The sequence below is a fragment of the Perca flavescens genome, chromosome 20 (genome assembly GCF_004354835.1).
Source record: "Perca flavescens isolate YP-PL-M2 chromosome 20, PFLA_1.0, whole genome shotgun sequence".
In the NCBI taxonomy this organism is placed as follows: domain Eukaryota; kingdom Metazoa; phylum Chordata; class Actinopteri; order Perciformes; family Percidae; genus Perca; species Perca flavescens.
Genome location: NC_041350.1, coordinates 21574440 through 21597733, shown reverse-complemented (window position 1 = coordinate 21597733; position 23294 = coordinate 21574440). Strand labels below are relative to the sequence as shown.

The window sequence follows — 23294 nt, the reverse complement described above, 5'->3', positions numbered from 1 at the left end:
ATAACTTTGGTAGAAGTTAAAGTCTCCTTTTAGAATATTACTTGAGTGAAAGTCTTTAAGTATCTGATATGCACTGTACTTAATTATCAAAAGTAATTGTCTAATATTAAATGTACTTAAGTATTAGAAGTAGAAGTAAAAAAAACTTTGATTATGAACTTTATGGCCAAAGGTGTGTAACGTTATCTTCATCACCACTGTCATCGGGGTGCTCATCGTCTGTTACCATGGCGGCAGAGCCTGCACCAGGTGCTTCCATGACACTATCAGTCATTATGCTTCCTCCTTTTCTTCTTAAGTTATATTTTATTTTTATTTTTTTGCCACTTGGCAAAAAAACAGGCATTAGGTCACCTACTGGAATGGAGGGTGCATTATCTTGGCAATTTAGGAGCAATGATTCACCAAACTTGCTTTTTTTTCCAGTGTAACAATTTTCTTCTTATTTTATTTTGTAGTAACGAGTTACTAAGATGCTTAGTGGAAATGTAGTGGAGTAAAAGTATACATTTTATTTAGGAAATGTAGTGGAGTAAAAGTAAAAGTTTCCGGAAATATAAATAACAAAGTAAAGTACAGATACTGTACGTGAAAATTCTACTTAAGTACAGTAGCGAAGTATTTGTACTTTGTTACATTACAACACTGCCTAAATATAGTGAAGTCAAATGTACAATATTTCCCTCTGAAATGTAGGCTACTTGAGAAGAAGTATAAAGTACCTCAAAATTGGACATAAGTGCAGTGCTTAGTTTCCAATACTGGTTTTATAACTTTGTCATATTTTGTAAACTGATGATGTATGTTTGTCTTAACTTTTTACATTGGGTACTTTTGGCAAATTGAATAGTAATTTATCTACAATATAATAGAGTATCTTTTGTTGAATCTGGGCTGCAAATAAGCAACTCTGAGCTGCAACACATTCATAATTTCCTTCAACATCCACAAGGCAGCATGGCTGAATCATTTGCACTTCCACGACTCTCAACAGACACTTCTGAGTGGTGATGCACATTCTTTATTCATACATTAGTCCCAGCCCAACATCCCACACATTTTGACATTGTTACTGTATGTACTTACAGACAATTACAAAGCAAAAGGTTCTCAATGTTCATCCCACCATGCCGCTCTTCCACAGTGCTCTCTGTCCTCATGAATATCATGAATGAAACAACGTACAGTATATACAGTATTTTATACATGCGGGACACATACACATTCACTATTCACTTTGCTACTGTGGGGTTCAAGTAATTGTCGCCCATGATTACAGATTTAGTTCAACCCTCCGATGCCAATACATAATTTCATCTGTCAGCCTTTTGCAGAAAAGTGCGATAAAAAGAAACATGATTGCACAAAATCAAAACAAATTTCAAGGACAGTACAAGCCCATGATAAAATTTCAACCATGCATTCGTATAATTACAAACTATACCAGATAATTCAGAGATACAGAATCAATTTTTTTTTTCTGTATTTGGAGGCAACATTCAGACAGAGCGGGAAATGGTTGGTGGCGTCTGATATCTCATGCTTTGGTATTGAGGAATCTCTGTTTGCCACATTTATGTGAACGGAGAAAGTCGTGATTCCTGACAAAGCGAGACTAACCAGAATATGACATCTATTCTTGGACATGCAGACTGGGACAAAGGGAAATAAAAAGGAAAACAATGGTCAGACAGGTTTGGAGAGATAACAATGTAATCCATTACATTACATGTCTGTGCTTTATTTTACACATCTGTAACATCCTATAATTTCCTTCAAAGTCTTGGAAAAAGATGTGTAATTTGTTGCTAATTACAGGGAAGATCGAGTTGAGATAGTTAGTTGTAAGCAGTAGTATATTTCCTAAAGAATTTCCTTTAAGGAAATTGCTCCATTCAAACCAGATCATTGTTTTTTTTTATTATTGGAAAATGTAGCAGTAAAATGGGTAGTATAGCAAATTAAGAAATGATGGACCCATAAAAAAAAGTGTTATTGTGTAATGTAGTCAATTTTATTACAGCAATTCAGGAGTTTGATTTCCGATGACATTTAGGATTACTTTGTTCCAAATATAAATAAAACTTTAAATAATTTGTATGTACAAATGACAATGTGGAATAGGGCTGGGCAATAATTCAATATGATCATTTATCATCTTTCAATGGAATCATATCGTTATGAAATCATATATCGAGATATCGTGATATACAATTACCTTGTCTAAATTGATAACAAGCACATACTCAATTTTGTCATTGTGATTTTTTTTTTTCTATAATTTCACTTGAAACTGTTACTATAACCACATTATTGATGATTATTTATCTAAAATCTCATCTTGAAAAATATTTTGTGAAAGCACCAATTGTCAACCCAAGAATATCGTCGCAATATCGATATTGATGTATTTGGTCAAGAATATCGTGATATCTGATTTTCTTCATATCGCCCAGCCCTAATGTGGAAAGCTGTTATTACACTCACTGTGACTAGACCATGATTTTATGCTGTGCAAAATATTGTCTAAAATAAACTGTACATTCATATCCATCATATCATACAATCAAAATACATGTCATCACTTTTAATGTTTAATGTTTTTTTTTTAGTAAGATAACAAGTGAACATCTATTACTACAAAAGGAGTTGCTGTCTGATTCCTCATTAGCATGATTTTAAGCACTTGTAATGGATTACAATGACAGTACCATCCTTAATGAGATTGCTGTAATGCTATTACATTTAATCTGGTAATCTCTGTTGACAGATTTGTTTTTGCACACTCAGATTAATAATCTCAGATTATCACTCAACATCAGATACATCGCATCTGCTCCATTTGCTCAGCAGAGATCTCAAGGTCAACAGTGAAGCCACAGTGGCTCAATACTAAAAAGCAGGTACAACACACAGCACAGCTCACCTCATGTCTGCATACAGTGCTTACAACACACACCTTACCACTCACTGTGAATGCGATTTTAATTAAAGGTACAATGTAAGACATCATTTCAAATTTACACACTCTTGCCATTTGGGAGTATCTGGAGTAGTTACGCCAACTGGTAGCCTAAATGTTGCAATAAAAGCAGCAAAATGGGCCCTTAGTCTTAGCACACACTACTGCACACTTCAGAGCTGAATGCATTAAGAAAACAAGCCTACACATAGTGCCTTTAACCCCATGTTTGCTAACGCTATTTACTAATCTACAAAAAAATGCTTTTATGTGGATCCACATGTTTGCAGCTGGATATGCTCTCCTCTCCTGTTTTGCACAGGGTCATGGGTCTGAAAAAAGTAGCCCCCAAGAAGTTATTAACCAGAAGGGGGAATAGGTGAAAGTCCCATATCAGCTGCGCAGAAAGATGCCTTATATTCTCTTTATTTCCCCATAATCTCTGTTTTTAACTTTCTATTTCTTTCACACCTTCAATTCTGTCTCTTTTTTTCTCTCACACACACATCTCCATCTTTAAGCTCATATTCACCCTCCATTTTCCATCGCTGCATCCCCAAGTCCGCCTCAAAACTCTATTTTGCAGGCCGGAAAGGTCTCGTCCTGCATGGCGACAGTGCTGTTGGATCCGAGCACGGTGATGCCCAGCTCCTTCTGTCTGTCCAGGGTCTGCTGGTACCACTCCTGCATCGGCACCGACTCAAAGGTAGGGATCACTGTCACCTGGGGTTAGGCAGATAAAAAAAGGAGGAAAATACATTTGACATTCAACTTTCCGTCGTTCGTCAGTATCTGTGGTGATATGCAGTGTCATTTAGTTGTGCCAAAGACATCGGAAGAATAATTTTACTATAACGTTGAGTTGTAAAAACAGGTTGATCACCATTGTATGAACCTGTTTTTGATCATTAACCTAATAAATGCTATAACAGGCACTGAATTCGGTTTAATTAGTTGAAATCAGTTTCTACATATGTTCATCTCCACACTGTCAGAGGGGATCTATTGTCACATTAGGCCTCTCTGTCCCCCCATCTGGCCATATACCCACTTCCTCAAACCTGTTCATTGCCATTCTCTTCCTGTCCACCAGACATTTTCTCCCATCCCAGTCACCTCACTCATTTACTCACATCCAGCCACTCCCTCCTGCCCTTTCCTCCAGTCACAGTCACATGATCTTACCCGCCCACCTGCTCACCTGCTCATTACTTTCCCTGCAGTTTATTATTTAACAAGCCATTTTCCACTCAATGCTTGCCGGTTTGTCAAAGTTGCAAGGCTGCTTTCTTTCTTGCCTTGTGTTTTTGCTGTTTTTGCTTACCTGAACTGAAACCTTAACCTGGACCAGTACCTGCCTGATTAAAAATCTATTAGATAAATAAAAAATGACTTTCATTCAACAACTACAGCTCCCGTGACTCTAAGCAATAGCTACTGTATGCTACCATAAGCTAATGGGAGCTGTCGTAAGTAATTGTTAAACCAAAATAAAACAAAGATTGTTGTCAGCTGGCATCAATCAGCCATTTGTGGGCAAACAAAAGGTTATGGTAGCTGTAATCATTCAAAGCTGACAAAAAAAATTGTTTTATCCTAGCTAATAAAACGCAGAGTTGAAATTTTACTGCTATGCTTTTTCTTCAGGAGAGCTCATTGCTTTTGTAAGACCACCAACAGCATGTAATGAAATATGTTTCTATGTGCATGAATCTAATTGTGTGTGTGTGTTTCTACCTGCATAGTGTCAGGCCAGGATAACTTGGCATCCAGTAGTGCGTCCAGTGTATGCCTCATTAGCTCTTCTTTCTCTGGACTGTCGCCGCTGATGATGTAACAGGAGGAGCGAACGCATTTGAAGAAGTCCACACTGACTGTTGGAGAGGAGGCTCCAGAGGGAATATAGGCCAGGTCCACATACACACTGACTTCACCAACAGAGGTAGACTTAGAGCCTGTGACAGGAGAGAAAGGAGAAACTGCTGAGAAATAGCTTCTTCTTTTTTTATATAGAAATCAGTGGAAACACGGAAGTCGACCAAGTACAGAGAGGGGTAAATTATCTGAGAAATCCACAGTTTTAAAATCATTTACATTTTACACCTCATACCTGGATTTGGTGAGGATTTTGCTGGTGCTGAGCGGGCGCTGGAGGAAGGCGTATGAGTAGAAGAGACATTCCCCTTTGAGACTCCACTTTGGCTCCCTGTCCTGCTTTTCCCTGAGCCTGATCTTTGGGAGCCCTTGGTAACCTGGGAACAAAAAAGCAGAATTGTATAGTGTTCAATGTTAGTTGTAACCACCTAAGTGAATACCTATTCAAGAGTTAGATTTCACTCCAACCATAATAATAAACAATAATTGTGTCCTTAAATTCATTATAACTTAGCATAAATGTGACTTCACATTCACTATGAAATATGCATTATATAAAATGTCACCAGACTAAATTCTTAAAGAGGGCACAATGTTGTATGTAGCTTTATGATTCCTTATGGCATAGGGATACTAAGGCTTGATTGCAGCCACAATAAAGAAGTAGTATGTAATACAAATGTGGTCTAAATACACACATGAACTCATGCACCAAATTACACCGACATCCTTTTCTTCTTTGCTAATAAGACAGACTCACTGCTGGTGTTTTTTTCCCTCGCATGCCATTGGCTTTTGCTTTTTTCCCGCGAGCGTCAGAGTCCGACTGAGGAACGGGCATGGACGTGTCAGGATGTGGGGGCAGGGGCGGGCTGTCCCTGAAAGGGGCTGGGAGAGGGTCCGGGGGCAGAGCCTGACTAGAGCGGAGATCATGGGGAGAGTTAGACGGCTCACTGCACGACTCATCCTCATCTGAGTCCAGACCTCCATCTGCTGTGGTGGACGGGCAGTCCTCTGTGCAGACGGGGGCGTTTGACTCGCTGGGTGACATGTCCTTGGGGTTGTTGTTGTTGCCGTGATGATGTGGAGCGAAGGATCCTCTGGAGGGCTCACTCGCACCTGAGCTGGAGTCAGGCTGTTTGAGATGCTTGAACTCGCAGGGGGATACCAGACAAAGATCCACATCGTGAGCTGACGCCTCAAAATTAAGTGTGTTTGGAGCTGGAGGTCGCCCCATCTCTGAGCCCTGCCCTAAAGATCTGGGAGGCTTCTTCATTGGTAAAGACATCCCAGCAAAATGGCTTCCATTGGAGTGGGAGTTATGAACACTGTCATCCCCCTCTCTCTGGCTCACAGTGGTTGGTCCCTGCTCCAAGGACATGGACAGTGATTCATCTACTTCTGTGGACTGAGGTGAGCTCACCTCTGCTGGCATGGAGTGTGTTGTAGTGGTGGTGGTGGTGGTAGCGAGAGAAGGAGAGGCGTCTGAAGATCCCTCTTTAAGTGTACCCAAAGAAAGGAAACTTAGTTGCCTCTCTCTGGGGTTTGTGTGACTCTCTGTAGTGCTTTTGGGCTGCCCCTCACTTTGCTTGGATGATCCATTTGGCTGGTTGATGTCCGCTGACTCAAAGTTACCCATCTGGGCCTGTAACCTGCTGAGAGTGACCCTGTTGCACCACACATCATCCGGGGACAGACAGTAAGGAGTGTGGCCTGCACTGTTGGGCCGCGAATCAGGGGAGGCAGGCTCTACCGTCTGCTCGTCGGGGCTGACATGGGCCTGGTTCTCTGGAGAGGATCGCGAGGGAGGGCTGTTTCTCAAAGCTCCGTCCAGGAGAGTGTATTCGGTCGGGGTTAAGTCTAGCTCGTTGTGCTCGCTCTTTGGCGCATTGTTCAAGGGAGATGGAAATCCTACAACCTTTGCTGGTTTGGAAGCATTTCCAGGCTGGTCTATAGGCGCTTTCTGCAGGTCTACATCAGCTTTCTCTCCAGTCCAAGCCTTATTTTGCGCTCCATTATCACCACTCTTTCCTCCCATTATCCCTGCAGCTTCGTCCCCTAGTGTATCATCACCTTCTTTGCTCTTCTCTTTGCTAATGCCTCCATGGCTCTTTTCATTTCTTGACTCACTGCTTTCCTGCTTTCCTTTATCTGCTGTTTTCACCACCTGCGCCTCTCCTCTTTCGGTTTCCTCCTGGAGCCTGAGAAAATCGTCTGTCATATCCTCAGGGGTGGACATTTTGGAGCCACAGGGGTTCTCTTCAGTCTCTTTCTCTGGTTTTTGACTCTGCTGCTCCGGCTCTGGGATTTCTAACACACTCCCAATGTTGGGTTTTGTTGACAGTTCAGTGTTTACCTTCTTGCCATTGTGTGCCTCCTTTCCCAGGGGTTTTCTTGTTTTCTTCACCCCTGTTTTAGAGTCATTTTTTGCTTCCTTTTTGAGCTTAGTTTTATTTTCATTCTTTGGTTTGGAAAGGAGAACATCCTTTTTCCCCTGATCGTTCCTCATAACACTGTTCTCTTTATTTCCAGGCTTCTCCTCCTTTTTCCCATCCTTTCCTCCTCCCTTCTTTGAGGTATTCTTCTCTGACGATGCTCCTTTTTGCTTTACACCTGTCTCTTTGATTCTGGTTTTATCAGCATCCCTTGTAGCGACTCCATTCAAAACTTTTCCTTTTTCCCTTACCAGTACCTCCTTTCCGTCTTCTTTAACTCCACGATCTTTTCCATGTTTAGGAGTTGAGTCCTTCCCTTGTGACCTGCCACTGTCCTGGCTCTCTGTCCTCTTGGTCTTTCTGTCCTCCCCCAGCCTCTCCAGGTCCCCTGTGGTCACTGCGGGTTTCTGGAGGAAGGCCAGCCCCTTCAGCTTCTCCAGGCCCTGCAGCAGCTTCGTTTGTGGGGTAACACCAGGGAACAGCACCCTGACCACCTTCTCCTGGGGACACGCTGGGTGCCACACTAGCAGGGCAGACACTGAGGCCAGGGCGGTAAGAGGGAGAGTTTGGGATTTGGATTCTGATGGCAATGCATCAGGCCAGTTTTGCATGAATGTTTGGTACTCCTGGCTGTTTTTGCCGGGGTTGAGGATGTATAACTCCAACTGTCCCACTCCCATCTTCTGGAACAGGGTTAGCGGCTCAACGGGGACTCCTTGTGGTCGAAACATTGGCTGTGGTCTGATGTCTAACTTCTTTAACAGCTGTAGGGTTAGGGCCGCCTGGTGTGTGCTCATCAGTACATTGTCCCCACCTGACATGAGAAGAATGATAACTTAACTTGATATTCAATAATTTGCATTGGAAATTAGTTCAGTAGGTTTTAATGGATCACTTACAAGGCTGTTCCTCCACCTGCAACCTGCTGGGGGCGTTAAAGAACACAACTCCAAGCTCTGGGGAGATGAGCCTCTTAGACAAGTCATCTGTTCAGATAAAAGAATATGAAGACACAGAAAGAAAAAGGAAATTTTAACATGAAACGGGTTAAGAGGACTACATCCCCTGTTTAGATTTTTCCTTCTTTCTTTCCAAACCAAGGGTCTAAGGATAGAGGGTGGCATATGCTGAACAGATTGTAAAGCCCTATTAGGCAAATTTGTGATTTGGGGTGTATGAATAAAATTGACTTGACTTCTTACCTTTGCTATCAGAGCTCAGCTCTAACTCAGCTACCTTCCTCTCCAGGAAGACGTTGACCCCGGGGAGGTTCTCTGTCCCGATGTGCGTCAACAAAACTGCATCAACTCGGTCAAGGTGGCGCACCAGCTTCCAGAAACAGGCCTGGGAGTCGGAGCCGCCGTCCACCAGCACTGTAAATCCGTTAACGGCAAAAAAGGCACAGTCACCGCGCCCGGCAGGGAACACGTAGCAGCAGGGGCGGGACAGCTTGAGAAAACCCACGGTGGTGGGAGGAGGCAGGAGGTCGAAGGGAGATGAAGGGGAAAGGGTACCAGAGATGAGGGAGGTGAATTCCCCCAGGGCCTCCATGGCAGGCAGCACCTCTGGGGGATTGATGTGCAGCGTGAAAGGACTCTGCAGACGCTGGTTTCCCAAGAGAGTCTTCCTCCACTGGCCGATGTTGGGACAGCGGAGGGTCAGACTGAGTTCGGAGGAGGCTAAGTTCTCCTGATCTGTGAACTAAAAACAGAATATTTTCTTTAGACACTTTGGAATACAGGCCAGACAATAAATTAGCTGGGCTAATCTTAATTATAAAACTAATAAATAGCATATCAGCTGTAATACTTGTCACTGTTTTCTGACCAAACAGTGACAGTTTTATAGACCAAACAATCAAGAAAATAATCAGCAGATGTATCTATTTGGAAAATAATAGTTGGTTGCAGTTTTAAAATAAGCTATACTTTTATAGACGTTCAAGATTACATGCACCTAATAAGCAGCTGAAGTAACCTCTGGACATTTATCGGCACAGAAGTGAAAGTCTTTGTCATACCTGCTCTGTTAGTATTTGTTTCAGCTGGTGTGGTGAGAACTGTCCTCTGTGAAACAGCAGGTCTCCACTTTCCTCCACGCTCTGGCCAGCCAAGATCAACAGCTTATGGGCCGATTCCCTGGATAGCAAAGCAAACACCTGGCCAGGCCAGAGAGAGACACGGTAAGGTATTTTTATATTTATTTTCTCCATTATCAAAATTAAAAAGGCATCAGAGAAAATATAAAAAGTAAGGAGGAGAGAGAAATCAAATTACAACTCCATTCACTTCACAATCAGCATTAAAGTAATTTACAACTAGTTTTTTATATAATTTATCACGTTTGAATCACTTTCCAGGCAAAGATACAAACCATTTAGCTTCTTTAATATGACTATTTTTTATTTCTCTGCTTTATGTTATTGTAAACTGTTAGTCGGACAAAACAGTTCATTTGAAGACATGAACTTGGGCTCTGTGAAATTGTGACAGGCATTCTTTCATTTTTCTGTAATGTTCTTTGACAAAACAAATAATTTATTAATCCGATTAATTTAAAAAAATTATCTGTGGCCCTCGATACAATGTGAGAATATGAGAATAAGTCAGAATAGTTGTACTATCTGCAATCATATGAAAATCATGATAGACTATCACATTCCTGTAAGAACTGAATCAAAAGAAAGAACAAAGTAATAATTCTCAAATTATATTCCCTGCTTTTAGATCTAATTTTGAACAATATTATAAGAAGAAAACTTTCATCCATGCATTATTATAACACCTTGCTTGGTCAGCTGTTTTCAAATAACTTGTATCTGTGAAGGAACTAGGATGTATCCACTCACCTCTGAATGAACCTGTTCCTGAGATGGACTGATCAGCACCTGAGTGTCCAACACTCTGGTACTGTGGCGCAGACACTTCTGCCCTAAAAAGGCAGAGAAAAAAACAGAATAAAAAAAGAGGAAAGACAACCTAGGAGAATCAGACAAGAGCTGGGGAAAGTCAGAGCTGAGGGAGTCTGGAAACAAGCCAAGGGATCTGAGCAGGGAGCGAGAGGCCAGACGCAAACAGGAGGCAAACTCAAAGAAGTCAATGAGAAAAAGTGAACTGGGACAGCCAGGCAGGTGATTGACTCCCTCAGCGAAAAAGAGGAAGGAAGAAGAGTGGAACAGCTGAGTCAGAGGGACTGTGTGAGGATGAGATGCCAAGTTAACTCAGTCTGCAGTGAATGTCCAGTCTGAGGGGAACTGGATCAACCTTTGAGGATACAGAGGCGGACACAGCCGACTGGAACATAATGACCCAAATAAGTACAAAAGTTTCTTTGTCATTCCTCACTGGCTATTGCACTGAATTACATTTTTAAAATGTTTATCCTTTTCAATTTGTGAATCAGTGGCATGCACTAGCTCAACTGTGAAACATCTTTGTGACTCAATTTGGGAAATGGGTTTATTTGCTTTCTTGCCGAGGCTTGGGTGTTAAGATACAATACCTCTCATGTCTGAACACTAAATGTGTAAGCTACAGCCAGCTGCCGGTTAGCTTAGTTTAGCATAAAGACTGGAAAAAGGGGGAGACAGTTAGCCTGGCTCTGTCCAAAGGTAACAGAATCTGGCCATCAGCCTCTAAAGCTCATTAATTAACAAGTTTTATCTGATTTGTTTGAATTATACAAAAAACTAACTTAAAAACAAGTTGTGGTTTTGTGGAGTAAACGGCAACTTTAGGAAATCACTGGCCCAGTTAAGAAATAAAGTCGTTTTAAGACTTCCAGTCACCTCTCTTTCTCTCACCTTCCATCTCTGACAAAATGCCAAATCCCTCCTTGTACTAAACCCTGACATCCAAAATAGCATGTAAACTCTAACATTAGTAAAAGAGAGTCAGAATTAGAATCAGCTTTAATGTCCAAGTAAGTACAAACACAGAAATAGACATACGGCTAAAAGAGTGCTGAACAAGGTATAACATTTGACTACTAAATATTTGACTATAAATATATATATATATATATATATATATATATATATATATATATATATATATATATATGCACACACACACATAGTACTATTTACCACATACAGGCAACCTTCCTGGCTGCCATTTGTCTTCCCTAGTAAGAGATCTGTTCCTGTCGGTGTTCATCACTTTAAAGCTCAGATGTAATAGTTGTGTTAGTCATCTGACCGATGTTTGTCTGCCTTTTCTTTTTACAATTTTCACTGGTTGTACTTGGATCTGCATACTAAAAAGACTGTAATGCATACAGAAAGAGAGGTGGCACAACTGGGTTGCAGGTCTCTATTGTTTTATGTCCAAAGGGCCCACCCATGTTAAACAATCACCGACTGCTCCTCCACTTTCCTTCCTTCCTTTCTCGTTGACCCCAGACCAGCCAAACTGCCGGGTTACCATGGGGACTTTCTGTGTGATGCAGGGTCAAATGAACACGCGGTTACTTACCTGCACCCTTGAAAGATGCCGTGTGATGGGAGAGAAATTCTTGGAGATAGAGGATTAGGTTACAGGAGTTTAAGTCGACGTCCCATGACCGAATACCTGAAGACATAAAAGACATAGGCTATATCAACAAAATATATCACATAAGTGTCCAAATATTCACAAAACAAGTGTTAAAGTTGTCATGTTCTTTATTGTAGGTATTACTCATTTTTACAAATAGTACATGTAAACACCAGTAGTCAATCAAGCAATAGTCTGCATTCATGCAAGTATAAGTATAGTTGTTGTTGCAAAAATGGATAGTGTACACTCATAGATATTTGTACAAAATAAAATGACAAGCTCCATTTTTTTATCACACTAAATAACACATTGAAGTAGGCAAATCATTAGAATGGTTAAACTTTGCTAATAGGGTTATGTTTTTAGCAGCAAATCATGTGTAGAAATGTCTAAATGGACCAGAGTATTTACTGATGTTAAGTGTACTCGAGACTTGTAATAAATTTGCTTCTTTTGGCACTAAATCCTTTTAATGTATGGGAGCTCAAATTTGGACCAGAGTACCAGATGATGTGACATAGGCATACTCTGAATCTATTAGTTTTTTTTTAAAACGGTATCTAAAGAAAATGGAAAGGGGAAAGTTGGGTGAAAATATTTTTTGTAATAATGTAAATAAATAATAATAATAAGAAACATAAACTGGAATTATCAACAAAACCTAAAAAAAAAGAAAAGAATCATCAGCTTTGAAAATATACAAACGCATGCATTAGATTGTTCATGTGTAATAAAGGGTATGCAACAGATAAGAAAGAAGGAACACACTACTCTTTAAATAAATAAACCATTTAAAAACGCATTGGAAAATATGAAAATGAATGATGTCACAGAGCTGAAAACGAGGCTGTTTGTCTTAGCTGATTGTAGAGCTGTAGGCCTTGGTTTTCACCGGACGTTGATGAAATGTTTATAGTCCTAATAAAAAATTATAAATATCTCTTAGTCTAGTTCTGTCACTCTGTGGCTTAGCTGTATGCTTCTAGTGTTTCCGTTTCTGTCCCCTTATCTATACAGCCATGCAGTGTTTTACATAAATGATCTGCACTCAAATGTACCTTTTGTACTCACACAGTAAAACAGACTGTATGCCATGTACTCTACTGTCTATTACCTGCAGTCTCCTGCTGTAAACTGTAAAAAATAACAAAGGTTATTGGCGCATAGTTTACAAGTGGCTATGTGTTGACTGAATATCCGCCCTGCAACACTTCCCCTAAAGCTTCGCCTTACAAGACGATATAGCCTACTGAGGCGAAAGACAAACCACCAGCTTCAGAATGCTTTTAATTAGAATGTGCCTAGAGGCTAAGCGCTGGTGATGCTGATGGTGGAGTATCGCCAGATGACGCATCCTCGGTCAGTAGGGTGAATAAAATTACAATGGGGTCAGTGTTGCATCCTCCGCGATGAATCTTGCGACCAGAACATGCAGGCGTCTGGATTTTTTTTATCCTAATGTATAGAAAAGCAAAACGACATACAGCAGCTTCAAGAGGCGTTTACATAGGCCCTACCTCGTTCAATCTCCCTGCTGATGTGTCCCGTATGTCTGAGGTGAGCGGTCCGTCCTATAATGATGAGCAGGGAGTATTTGTGGAGGCAGAAGTCAGGGTTTGCGGTCGCAGCGCGCCTCGGCTCCTCCTGGACCTCCCTCTCCGGCAGCCGGCTGGACGCCATGTTGGAAACTTGCACTTGGGTGTGATGTCATTGAAAAAGCCTGACATCGCCTTTTATTACAGAGAGATGACAGCTGGTGTGCTGGAATGCAGACGCGCATTAGTGAATGTGGAAGAGGCTGCATTATTGATGACTAGAGGCAAAAGGAATCCGTATATTTTTCTTTATTGCTGTCCACTAAGTGTTATAGTGCAGTCATTTCAATCAAAGGCAATTTTCCATCAAGTGATGTTTATGGAAGAGACTAATGTCAAATATTCAGCTGCTAATAGACTAGAAAGGGAGGTGGTGCATTTATAAATTATGTATAATACTGCACACCCTGCACCCCCCCTCACCCTTTTTATATAATAGTGCAACAGACAGACAGACACTATATGATTTAGTTGATTTATTGACCTTATCTTACAAATGTGTTTAGAAACCGATACTAGGATAGCTGTAGGCTACTATCTCTCCCCCCATAACAGCAACAACAACAGAACAAAAACAAACACAAATTACAGGGTAAAAGGATTTATGACAAACACTTGCATTCAAGATCTTTCACAAGATGCCACACTTCCTCACAAATAAAACAAAAAAATACAGACCTTCAAATATATTCAAAATCTATATTCTAACATTTTTCTAACATTTTCCAGTCCACGTTTATAAAAGAAAAGCGTCCTTTATTATTTATCACACATTACATTTATTTTTGTCCCAAGAGAATGACAGCAGATTTTGTCACTCCAAACTCCTGAACTCTCTCCTGTGTTTTCTTGCATCATTGTTATTTTTTTTCTCCTTTATAAACATTTAAGAACATAAAAGTTACAGGAAGTCCCCCGGGGACAGCTGCACAGCGTGCCGATACGCGCCCCTTTACGCACAGCGCATGGCTCCCCAGCGTCACACTGGAACGATAGAAAACAACATACAGTCATTAAAATGCGGATAGAGGTCGTGGGCTACACTTATTTTCTTGATCAAAGAACATCATTTTCAAAGTAATAGTCAGGAAAAGTAATACATGTACACGTATGCTTTGATTTCCATGTCTCTTATCAAATTAATTTTATAATAAAAACTTTACATGACGTGTCCATTTTGGGAAAATTAGCCTAGTTGAAGTTTAATATAAAAAATGTATAAACGAGACAAACCCCTTCCAGAAATCACATCTCCATATATTCTTCAATTTTCACATATTTCTTTTTATAATGTATAACACATACCGAAGGCAACCAGCCAAGCTTTTTCTCTAAGGGCATCTCTTTGCTCCTCAGCTTCTCCAAAACTTCTTGCAACGCGTCAATCTGCAAAGAATACAATGCAAAAAAAAGAGAAATATCCATGAAAGAGATTGTGCTATTAAAACTTGACATGGCGTGTCCATTTTGGTGGAAACTCGTTAGCCCATACTTGAAGTTTAAAAGCTCAACTTTATCTTTAATGCGTGTGCTATTAATCATCTTGTATGAGAGTCACTTCCCAGAACAATTCAAATACTATATCGACAGTCATTCGTTCAAACCACAACAGCTTCATTCATCCAGCTGACACATCTAACCCCCTGAATAAAGCTCTCACCAGGTCTTTCTCCTGTTGTGTTTTCAAAGGGAAATCCAATGAGCGCGTCTCCAGTGAGGACTCTTCTGCACGAGCGAGCCACAGGTAGGCGCAGCAGCAGGTGGCCGCGAGGAGAAGAGCCCGAGCGCTGACCATGGTGCTGACACACAAACAGGAGGAGTCCTTCTCTTCAGTTGGCAAGAAAAGTGCGAAGTCTGCAGAGGGTTTGGAGGTGTCCTGTTCAGGCACCCGCTCTTTATAGGCGCTTTACGGCTGCTGTTGACATCAGAAGAAGCATCAGCCCTCTGAAATATTCATGGAACATTTTGACACGGGTGACACTGCTCAGCACCTTTGTGTCTTTGGAGGAAGCAACCTGACAGGATGAAATCAAGGATGGTTAAAGGTGGATTTACATTTCATAAAACATATTTGATCATGTAATGTCGTTGCTGAGTTGCAATCAATCCTTTATCACAAGCTTGCAATCTAATTTTTGTTTTAAACCTTAATCTGGCTGGCCTATCGTAAGCAACGTAAATCTTTTCAGTTATTAATAATAACAATAATAATAATTATAATTTATACTTTATTAATCCCGCAAGGGAAACTACAATGTTTTCACTCTGTTGTTAGAATACACATTACACAGAGGCCTGAAATACACACACATACTTATTATCTACACATGCACTAATGGAGAGATGTCATAGTGAGGGGGCTGCAGCTGTCCAGGCGCCCCAAGAAGTTTGGGGTTCGGTGCCTTGCTCAAGAGCATCTTGGCAGTGCCCTGGTGGTGAACTGGCACCTCTCCAGCTGTCAGTCCACCACCATACTTTGGTACATATGGGGACTTGAACCAGTGACCCTAAACATACATCTAACTCATTTATGAGTAATTCTGATGTGCCATCATTAGGCAGAGAACTCACCACATACAAAACATAAAACAATCACTGCACAAAACTGTGAATCTGAATCTGGAACTGTCAAATCCAAATGAAAAAGAATGCAGCACAGTTTGTTTTTTATCTAAAACTAATAGCGTACTCTTAACCACCTCTTGTGGAGGGACACTTTGATTAAAAAAAAAAAACTCTTCTCTTCTCTTGTCCCCTCTGTTCAATAAAGCTGAAATCAGACCTCAGGTTAACCCCCATTGACACCAATCTGTAATCAGGATCCAATTTCCTTTCGTAGTAATAACCTTAACCAACCCCTAAGCAATGTGTGTCTGTGTGTGTGGCTGGCTGGCTTATGTTTGCACACCAATCCTGTCAGAGACCCCATGTCACTGACAATACATATTACCCGTGAGAGGCCATTCCTCCACCACGTAGATCACAATCTCCTCTTCTGTATCCTGAAAAAGACAAGGCTAAGGCAGAAATTAGGGCTGTGGTCAATATATAAATCCTATGACTCATTCAGGTTGAATACATTCAATAGAAAAATATATTTTAAAGGTCTGGTTTTGGAGTATTTGACACAATATTTACCTCATCTCATCTTATTTCAACATGTTCATACACTTACAGATATATGAATACTCTCAAATGTGTGGGTGTGACTTGCAAACACATTATATTACAAATAAAGGTGTTTAAAATGATCCACATGGCATCTATAATTGTTTACACTTAATGTTTAGGTGTAGCAATTAAACATGACATATTACATTTTAATATTTTACTAAAAATGGATAAATATGATGTGGGTTCAATGAAGTGTCAGAATACGCAGATGCAGTATGTGCTGTTGTAACTGAATGTGGGAACCTTCATCCAAATTTGAAGATTTTTGTAATAGGTTTCAAGTGATTTTTTGTTTCAGTAATTAAACCAAAAATCACTTGATCAAGATCAATCAAAATACAGCATACTGATAAATGAAATAATGACATATGGTGTATGAATAAAGAAGACTAAAGTGTTTTGCTTACATATGTATTTACATGTGTATATGTATATATGCATATTACTGTCTCTTTTGTTGAATTTATATAATACTTTGAAATTGCCTTATTCATTTTCTTTCTTTCAGAAAGAGTAGCTGTTTGCTGGTGCTAGTTGGAATCCAATTCAATAAACAGAAAAACATACAAGTTCCAATGTGATTCTTTTCTCTTCTTAGAATATAAACAAAATAGTTTATTTTTATTATTCCATTGCTGTCCACAGCAGCCTTTAGAGCAATTTGTACCATTGATCAATATTAGGGTGTGGTGCTATGGTCAACCCTCCTCCAGAAAATCTATCAGAGAGGAGGAAATTGTAAATCAATATTAACTTAAACCTGATAAAATGTCATTCACATGTACAGGCCAATACTTTTAATAATACACTTGTTTAAAAAAAGGTTCTATTTTTAATTTTTTTTTACTTCCCTGTCTGTCTGACTGTCCCTGTCTCTTTCTGATTATATCCTTGTCCTCCTGTATTGTGTAGTATTGTCAGGAAGAAGAAAAAAAGAAATGGGCACCCTTGCCGCAGGGGGGCAGCAGCACACTTTGATGAAACTAATAATGGAACAACCGGAAATGTACAAACGGTAATATACAGCAGCCAACGAGCAGCTGGTAGTGTTGTGGAAATAGCTCTCAAGCTAACTATTCCAACGTTTTATTCTCCACGTTGGGTTTCCAGCAAAAGCAACAATGTCTGAAAGAAAAGTCCTGAATGTGAGTATATGAACAGCGTGCCTCCTTTTATTTTAGCAACGTTCAAAATAGTTAGCCTTATCGACTGAGCAAGAAAACCAAGCCGGCTACCGTTAGCTTTGAAGCTAACTGTGGTGTTATTAACGATGATAACAATTCCGTAGTGAACGGTGGGTTTCTGTTTTTTTTTTTTCAGCTATTCATTTGCGACATCTAAAGTAACTGTTACATCAGGGGCGTTTCTAGGACTTTGGCACATTGGGGGCAAAGTTCAATAAATATAGTGTAGTAAAAAGTACAATATTTCTCTCTGAGAGAGAACCTCTAACCTAGTGGAGTAAACGTATAAAGTAACATAATATGGAAATAATCAAGTGCAATTACCTCAAAATTGTAGTTAAGTACAGTACTTGAGTAAATGTATTACACTCCACTCAAAAACATTGTTTCACACTGTGGTGGAGGAAGTATTCAGGTCCTTTACTTAGGTAAAAGTACTAATACCAAACTGTAGTATCCTACAAATGTGTAGGCACGGTAAATGTAGTCTACTTGGTTGTAATCCACTACTGGTTTAAACGAGTCTTATGAAATACTTGATGGTAGGGTAGAGACTGTGAATTATAGATTATAGAGAGGGGACATAAATTTTTTTTGCAGACCGAAAATACAGTCTGAATGAATGTTACATTACATAGTGTGAATGTGAATCCCACTGTAACTTTTGCTAGGAAAGAACAAAACTACTCCATATTCACCAAGGGTATTAGGTATGATCTGGTACGAATATCTAAACCATTACAATTCTACATTCTCACTTTAGTGCAATGAAGTAACCGAAGAATAAAAGCATTTATTTCTGACAAATAAGCCATGTGTTACTTTGCAAAACCTATTTGATAAAACAACAATACTAAAAATATAAATTAAACAATCCACGTTGCTATTTTTCAATTACTTATGGTGAAATCGAAGAGTAGCAATGTAGGTCCAAGTGAACTCAATGCATGCACGTTCCCGCGGTAAAAGGATCCCTTCCTATCAGATGGTCACTACCTTAGCACAACACTGGATTTTCAGTTACTGACGTGTGTTTTGTCTTCCACAGAAATACTACCCCCCGGATTTTGATCCATCCAAAATCCCAAAACTTAAACTCCCAAAAGATCGTCAGTATGTGGTCAGATTGATGGCTCCATTCAATATGAGGTATGTCTGTTTCATTAATGTTCCTTCTTTTATTGTCCCACAGCTCACATAAACAGCAAAGTGCAGTTGTCCCACCTTTACATTTAGGATCTCAGGACATGAGGACAAAGTGCCAGTAGCTTAAAGTATTTGAGAGTTTTATAAAAAGTTTATAATATGTTGGCAGATGTATTTTTTTCTGAAATAAACACACCTTTTTATTAAGGATTCCTTAAATGTGGTACTAAAAGAATTGTGACCAATTATAAACTTGTTCACATACCAGTGCACAAACTGTATAATGGGAACACTTCTTCCAAATGACCACAAACATAGACAACATGTACTTATATATTGGTAATAAGCTAACATTGGTCAATAATATTGGCCATGCTGACATATATTGGTCTGACTCTAATTCTGAATATAATTTTAAGAATACAGTACAGTGAAAGGGGGTTGCAACTGGTTATTTTTTATGCTACTGATGACAATCTTTTGGATTGGCTGTACTTCCATCCCATACTAACATGAACGCAAGGCTTTATATTAAGGCCTTGGAAAGCGAAACTAGTTCCTGTTGAGATTTTGGTTGCATTTACAGGGAACAGGGCAGGGCTAAACTATTAGCAACAAGGAATTGCTGGCGTCTGTAAATGGGTCCTGTGACTGTGGTGCCATCAGCATTGCCTCTCTGGTTGTTTGCAGGTGTAAAACATGTGGCGAGTACATCTACAAGGGGAAGAAGTTCAATGCACGCAAAGAGACCGTTCAGAATGAGCTTTACATGGGACTACCGATCTTCCGTTTCTACATCAAATGTACTCGATGTCTTGCTGAGATTACGTTTAAGGTATGTGAGAGTATTGGATGCCCTGATTATCATTGTGATATTTATGGAAATGAGACAAAACAAATACTGAAATAAAGGTAAATATAGAGATGTCTGCTATTTCCTGAAATAAATATTTTTTATACACTTTCTTATCCCCTGTTGTGACTATAGACTGACCCAGAGAACACAGACTACGCAATGGAGCACGGTGCAACGCGCAACTTCCAGGCAGAGAAACTGGTTGAGGAGGCGGAGAAGAGAGTCCAACTAGAGAGGGAAGAAGAGGAACTTAACAACCCCATGAAGGTCAGTGTTTAAATGTAATTTACTGTTATTATTGTAATTGCCAATAGGAGTCAAGAGTTGATGATTTCCCACTCCTCCACCAGGTGTTGGAGAACCGCACAAAGGATTCCAAGATGGAGATGGAGGTTCTGGAGAACCTTCAGGAGCTGAAGGAGCTGAACCAGAGGCAGGCTCTGGTGGACTTTGAGGGAATGATCGGCCGGTACAGAGAGATGGAGCAGAGAGAGAAGGAAAGGGAGAAAGAAGAGGATGAGCGTGAGACAAAGTGAGTGGGGAAGGTTTAAATAGACAATGTGTTGTTAAAGAATGGTCTTTTTAAGTGTACATTTGAGTAAAAAATAACTTATTTGACACTTGACGGCCATCTAAAGACTACATAACGAATGCCACAGATGCATAGGTGCTTTGATCTCTGCCTATGTGTTTGAATGAGTTTTGTTATGTGTTCCTCTTATTATCAGTGGGAACTCTGAGCAATATAATCAAACAGAACTGCATATGTGAATTGTTTCACAGAGAGATGTTGGATCGTGCCCTTGTGAAAAGACTCCGAGACTCTGACTCTGATTCAGAGAAGGAAGAGGAGAGCAGCAGCAGCTCACAATCAAGGAAACTCAGCACAGACAAACCAACAGACATCCTCACCACTGTCAAAACCCCAGAGGCACAGGTTAGTAGGCCACTCACATTCAACTGTGTCCCCTATGCAGTGCAAAGATTTTTGCAAATATTTTTCAAGGTTTGTTTCACCCTATTTAAAGTTATAATCCTCAAGATTTCAGTCCTGTGTCTGCAATTAATCACCTAATAGCTCATTGTGCTCGCTCTCTCGCTGCTCTTTCTTGTTCCTGCAATATTTAAAAATAATCCACAGTCAAACAATGCCCAAAAAAGCATTGTATTATGAATGAGCAGCAGTAGAAACTGTTGCTTAATACCACTCTGATATGGCTTTATGAGAGTGACGATTCGGGGGGAAAATATGAATCACGATTTTTTTTTTTAGCTTAGAATTCATATCACGATTCTCTGCCACGATTTTTTTCTCACAAAGTGTAATGTTTATTGCACAGATGAACCATGACAAAACTAAACAAATTGGCAGTACCAAACATAGATATATATTTTTTAGCACCTATAGCACATTGCGCATCACCACAAGCCTGTAAACATAGAGGCTTCAATGAATAAAGAAAATAAAGTACATACTGGCGATTTAAGTACAGTATGCTACCAAAAATAGTGACATATAACACACTGAACTAAATATGACCCAGATACAGGCTCTATCTGAACTCCTTGAGTTTGTCAATTTCCAATTTAAGTACAATATCAAAAACAGAATGATTTCTTAGCACAGACTTTAACTGCTTGCCTTTCATGTCTTCAGTTGTCCTATCAATAATACATTTTTTTTTTAAAAGAAAAGAAATCGTAAACAGGGGTGAATCGAGATCGCAATTTTATAACAATTAATCATGCAGGCCTACACCCATGCATTGTTCACTGTCACAAAGATGCAAATGCAAAAAAAAACTCAACAGAAGAACTTCAAAAAAAAAAAGCAGGAATTGTCTCATGCTGTGATTCCACAGGGAACCTCAGCTGGAGGAGTGAAGAGGGCCAAGGTGGAGAGCTGGGAGAGGAGTGTGGGGACGCTGGGCAGTAAAGGGGCCCTGGGGTCCCTGGTTGTGCGAAAGAAACCAGCGCCGGCTTTCATCAAACCCAGTCCAGTGGCAGCAGCTGCTGCTCCCACTTCACAAACGGGTAACACATCAGAATCTCATACAGCTTTTATGAAACCGTGTGTACCCTGACTCATCTGAAATATAAAGACATTTCTTTGATTTATTTCCTCACAAACTGTATTTTCTTTGTCCCTCTTGTTCCCATGAGCACACATGCATTTTATTTTGCTGCTTGTTCACATCCTTAATCCAAAAGTTTTCACATGATTTTGAGGCACAATCATTGTGTATCTTGTTTTACAGATTTAGAGGCATCCACGGCTGACTCCAAGAATGCCTCAAGGCCTGTTACCACACAAAATGGGTCATCGTCTCTCAGCCTGCTGGGGGCATATTCAGATAGCGACAGCAATGACAGCGAATGAGAAGATCTTTGGGATGGTTTTTGATTTGAGTGACTGACACCCAATTGTATAAATGATGCACAAAGGAATATGATGATATGGACTTTTTTTGTAATGTGTAAACCAGTTTGTGGGTGTATCCTATGAAAGCCTTTCTATAAAAAAGAGACTGGTGATAAGCTAATGTGTTGGTGGGCAGTCATTAGCAGGAATTGTATTGTCTGCTGTCCAAACCCAGTGAAACACAAATAACCTTCCTTAGCTGATCCACCAGTTCATGGACCTGTTGTTTCTGAGAAATTAACCTAGAAAAAACTGGTAATGTTTGAATTTTTGTGAGTCACATTTGCCCTGTGAAAATATCAGGTGTATATTTTAGTGATTATTAAAATCTGTTTAAATTGAATTCTTTGTCCCTGACATGCTTTGACATCCTGAAACATATTTCATATCTTAAAGGGCCTATGACATGCTGCTTTTTTGATGCTTTTATATAGACCTCAGTGGTCCCCTAATACTGTATCTGAAGTCTCTTTCCCAAAATTCAGCCTTGGTGCAGAATTACAGCCACTAGAGCCAGTCCCACAATGAGCTTTCCTTAGGATGTGCAATTTCTGTGTCTGTAGCTAGGCTAGGCTAGGCTAGGCTTGACCAACTGCCATGTTTCGCTTGTTTGCAAGCTATGATGTCTCTCTCTTTCTCATGGGCGGGCCAAATTCTCTGCGGCAAAGCAGAGAAAGGGGAAGTAACCTTTCCCCTTATGACGTCATAAAGGGAAGATTCCAGATCGGCCCATCTGAGCTTTCATTTTCTCAAAGGCAGAGCAGGATACCCAGGGCTCGGTTTACACCTATCACCATTTCTAGCCACTGTGGAACCATAGGCAGGCTGGGGGAACTATTAATGTTAAAAAAAACTCAGTGACATTTTCATGCCATGGGACCTTTAAAAATGGTAATGTGGGATCAGAACATTTAGTTTTTCTATTTCTGTGCTGCCCAATGTCTGCCCATAAAGACATGACTTTTATGTAGATCAGAAAAGCAAAAATATAAGCAAGTCTTAACTACTAACCTGCCATGATATTTCACTAAGTTCATAGTGTTATGTATTTGTTTGTACAGTTTAATGTGATTTCATAATTTATAGGGCAGAGATGCATTTCATGTG

General features: G+C 40.0%; 3 protein-coding genes across 3 annotated transcripts; 1 reads left to right on the top strand and 2 right to left on the bottom strand.

Moving 5' to 3' along the window:
* Positions 1-2399: 2399 nt before the first annotated feature.
* map1sb (microtubule-associated protein 1Sb) lies at positions 2400-13490 on the bottom strand. Its single transcript, XM_028566376.1, has 10 exons — positions 13328-13490; positions 11748-11843; positions 10121-10203; positions 9293-9430; positions 8475-8973; positions 8172-8258; positions 5598-8086; positions 5073-5214; positions 4700-4917; positions 2400-3685 (listed from the first exon to the last, which is right to left on the bottom strand). The coding sequence occupies exons 1-10, from the start codon at positions 13488-13490 to the stop codon at positions 3530-3532; spliced, it is 4071 nt and encodes a 1356-aa protein (XP_028422177.1). The 3' UTR covers positions 2400-3529.
* Positions 13491-14281: 791 nt separating this feature from the next.
* Positions 14282-15414, bottom strand: LOC114547256 (cocaine- and amphetamine-regulated transcript protein). The gene is made up of 3 exons (XM_028566513.1): positions 15066-15414; positions 14711-14791; positions 14282-14389 (listed from the first exon to the last, which is right to left on the bottom strand). Exons 1-3 carry the CDS (start codon positions 15198-15200, stop codon positions 14282-14284), a joined length of 324 nt encoding a protein of 107 aa, XP_028422314.1. The 5' UTR covers positions 15201-15414.
* A 2160-nt stretch (positions 15415-17574) lies between these two features.
* On the top strand, positions 17575-22530 carry yju2 (YJU2 splicing factor homolog). The gene is made up of 8 exons (XM_028565374.1): positions 17575-17724; positions 18812-18912; positions 19600-19744; positions 19898-20032; positions 20116-20297; positions 20549-20702; positions 21628-21799; positions 22024-22530. Exons 1-8 carry the CDS (start codon positions 17701-17703, stop codon positions 22143-22145), a joined length of 1035 nt encoding a protein of 344 aa, XP_028421175.1. The 5' UTR covers positions 17575-17700; the 3' UTR covers positions 22146-22530.
* Positions 22531-23294: the final 764 nt, after the last annotated feature.

Excerpts from the sequence above, each read along its gene's own strand:
- map1sb (XM_028566376.1), bottom strand. The coding sequence starts at position 13,490 with ATGGCGTCCAGCCGGCTGCCGGAGAGGGAGGTCCAGGAGGAGCCGAGG. Across the intron at positions 9,431-10,120 it reads AGGAACAGGTTCATTCAGAG|GTGTTTGCTTTGCTATCCAG; the intron begins GTGAGTGGATAC and ends TGGCCTGGCCAG. Across the intron at positions 5,215-5,597 it reads GAGGGAAAAAAACACCAGCA|GTTACCAAGGGCTCCCAAAG; the intron begins GTGAGTCTGTCT and ends TTTTGTTCCCAG.
- LOC114547256 (XM_028566513.1), bottom strand. The coding sequence starts at position 15,200 with ATGGTCAGCGCTCGGGCTCTTCTCCTCGCGGCCACCTGCTGCTGCGCC. Across the intron at positions 14,792-15,065 it reads CACAACAGGAGAAAGACCTG|ATTGACGCGTTGCAAGAAGT; the intron begins GTGAGAGCTTTA and ends TATTCTTTGCAG. Across the intron at positions 14,390-14,710 it reads AGCTTGGCTGGTTGCCTTCG|TGTGACGCTGGGGAGCCATG; the intron begins GTATGTGTTATA and ends CTATCGTTCCAG.
- yju2 (XM_028565374.1), top strand. The coding sequence starts at position 17,701 with ATGTCTGAAAGAAAAGTCCTGAAT. Across the intron at positions 20,033-20,115 it reads AACTTAACAACCCCATGAAG|GTGTTGGAGAACCGCACAAA; the intron begins GTCAGTGTTTAA and ends CTCCTCCACCAG. Across the intron at positions 21,800-22,023 it reads TGCTCCCACTTCACAAACGG|ATTTAGAGGCATCCACGGCT; the intron begins GTAACACATCAG and ends CTTGTTTTACAG.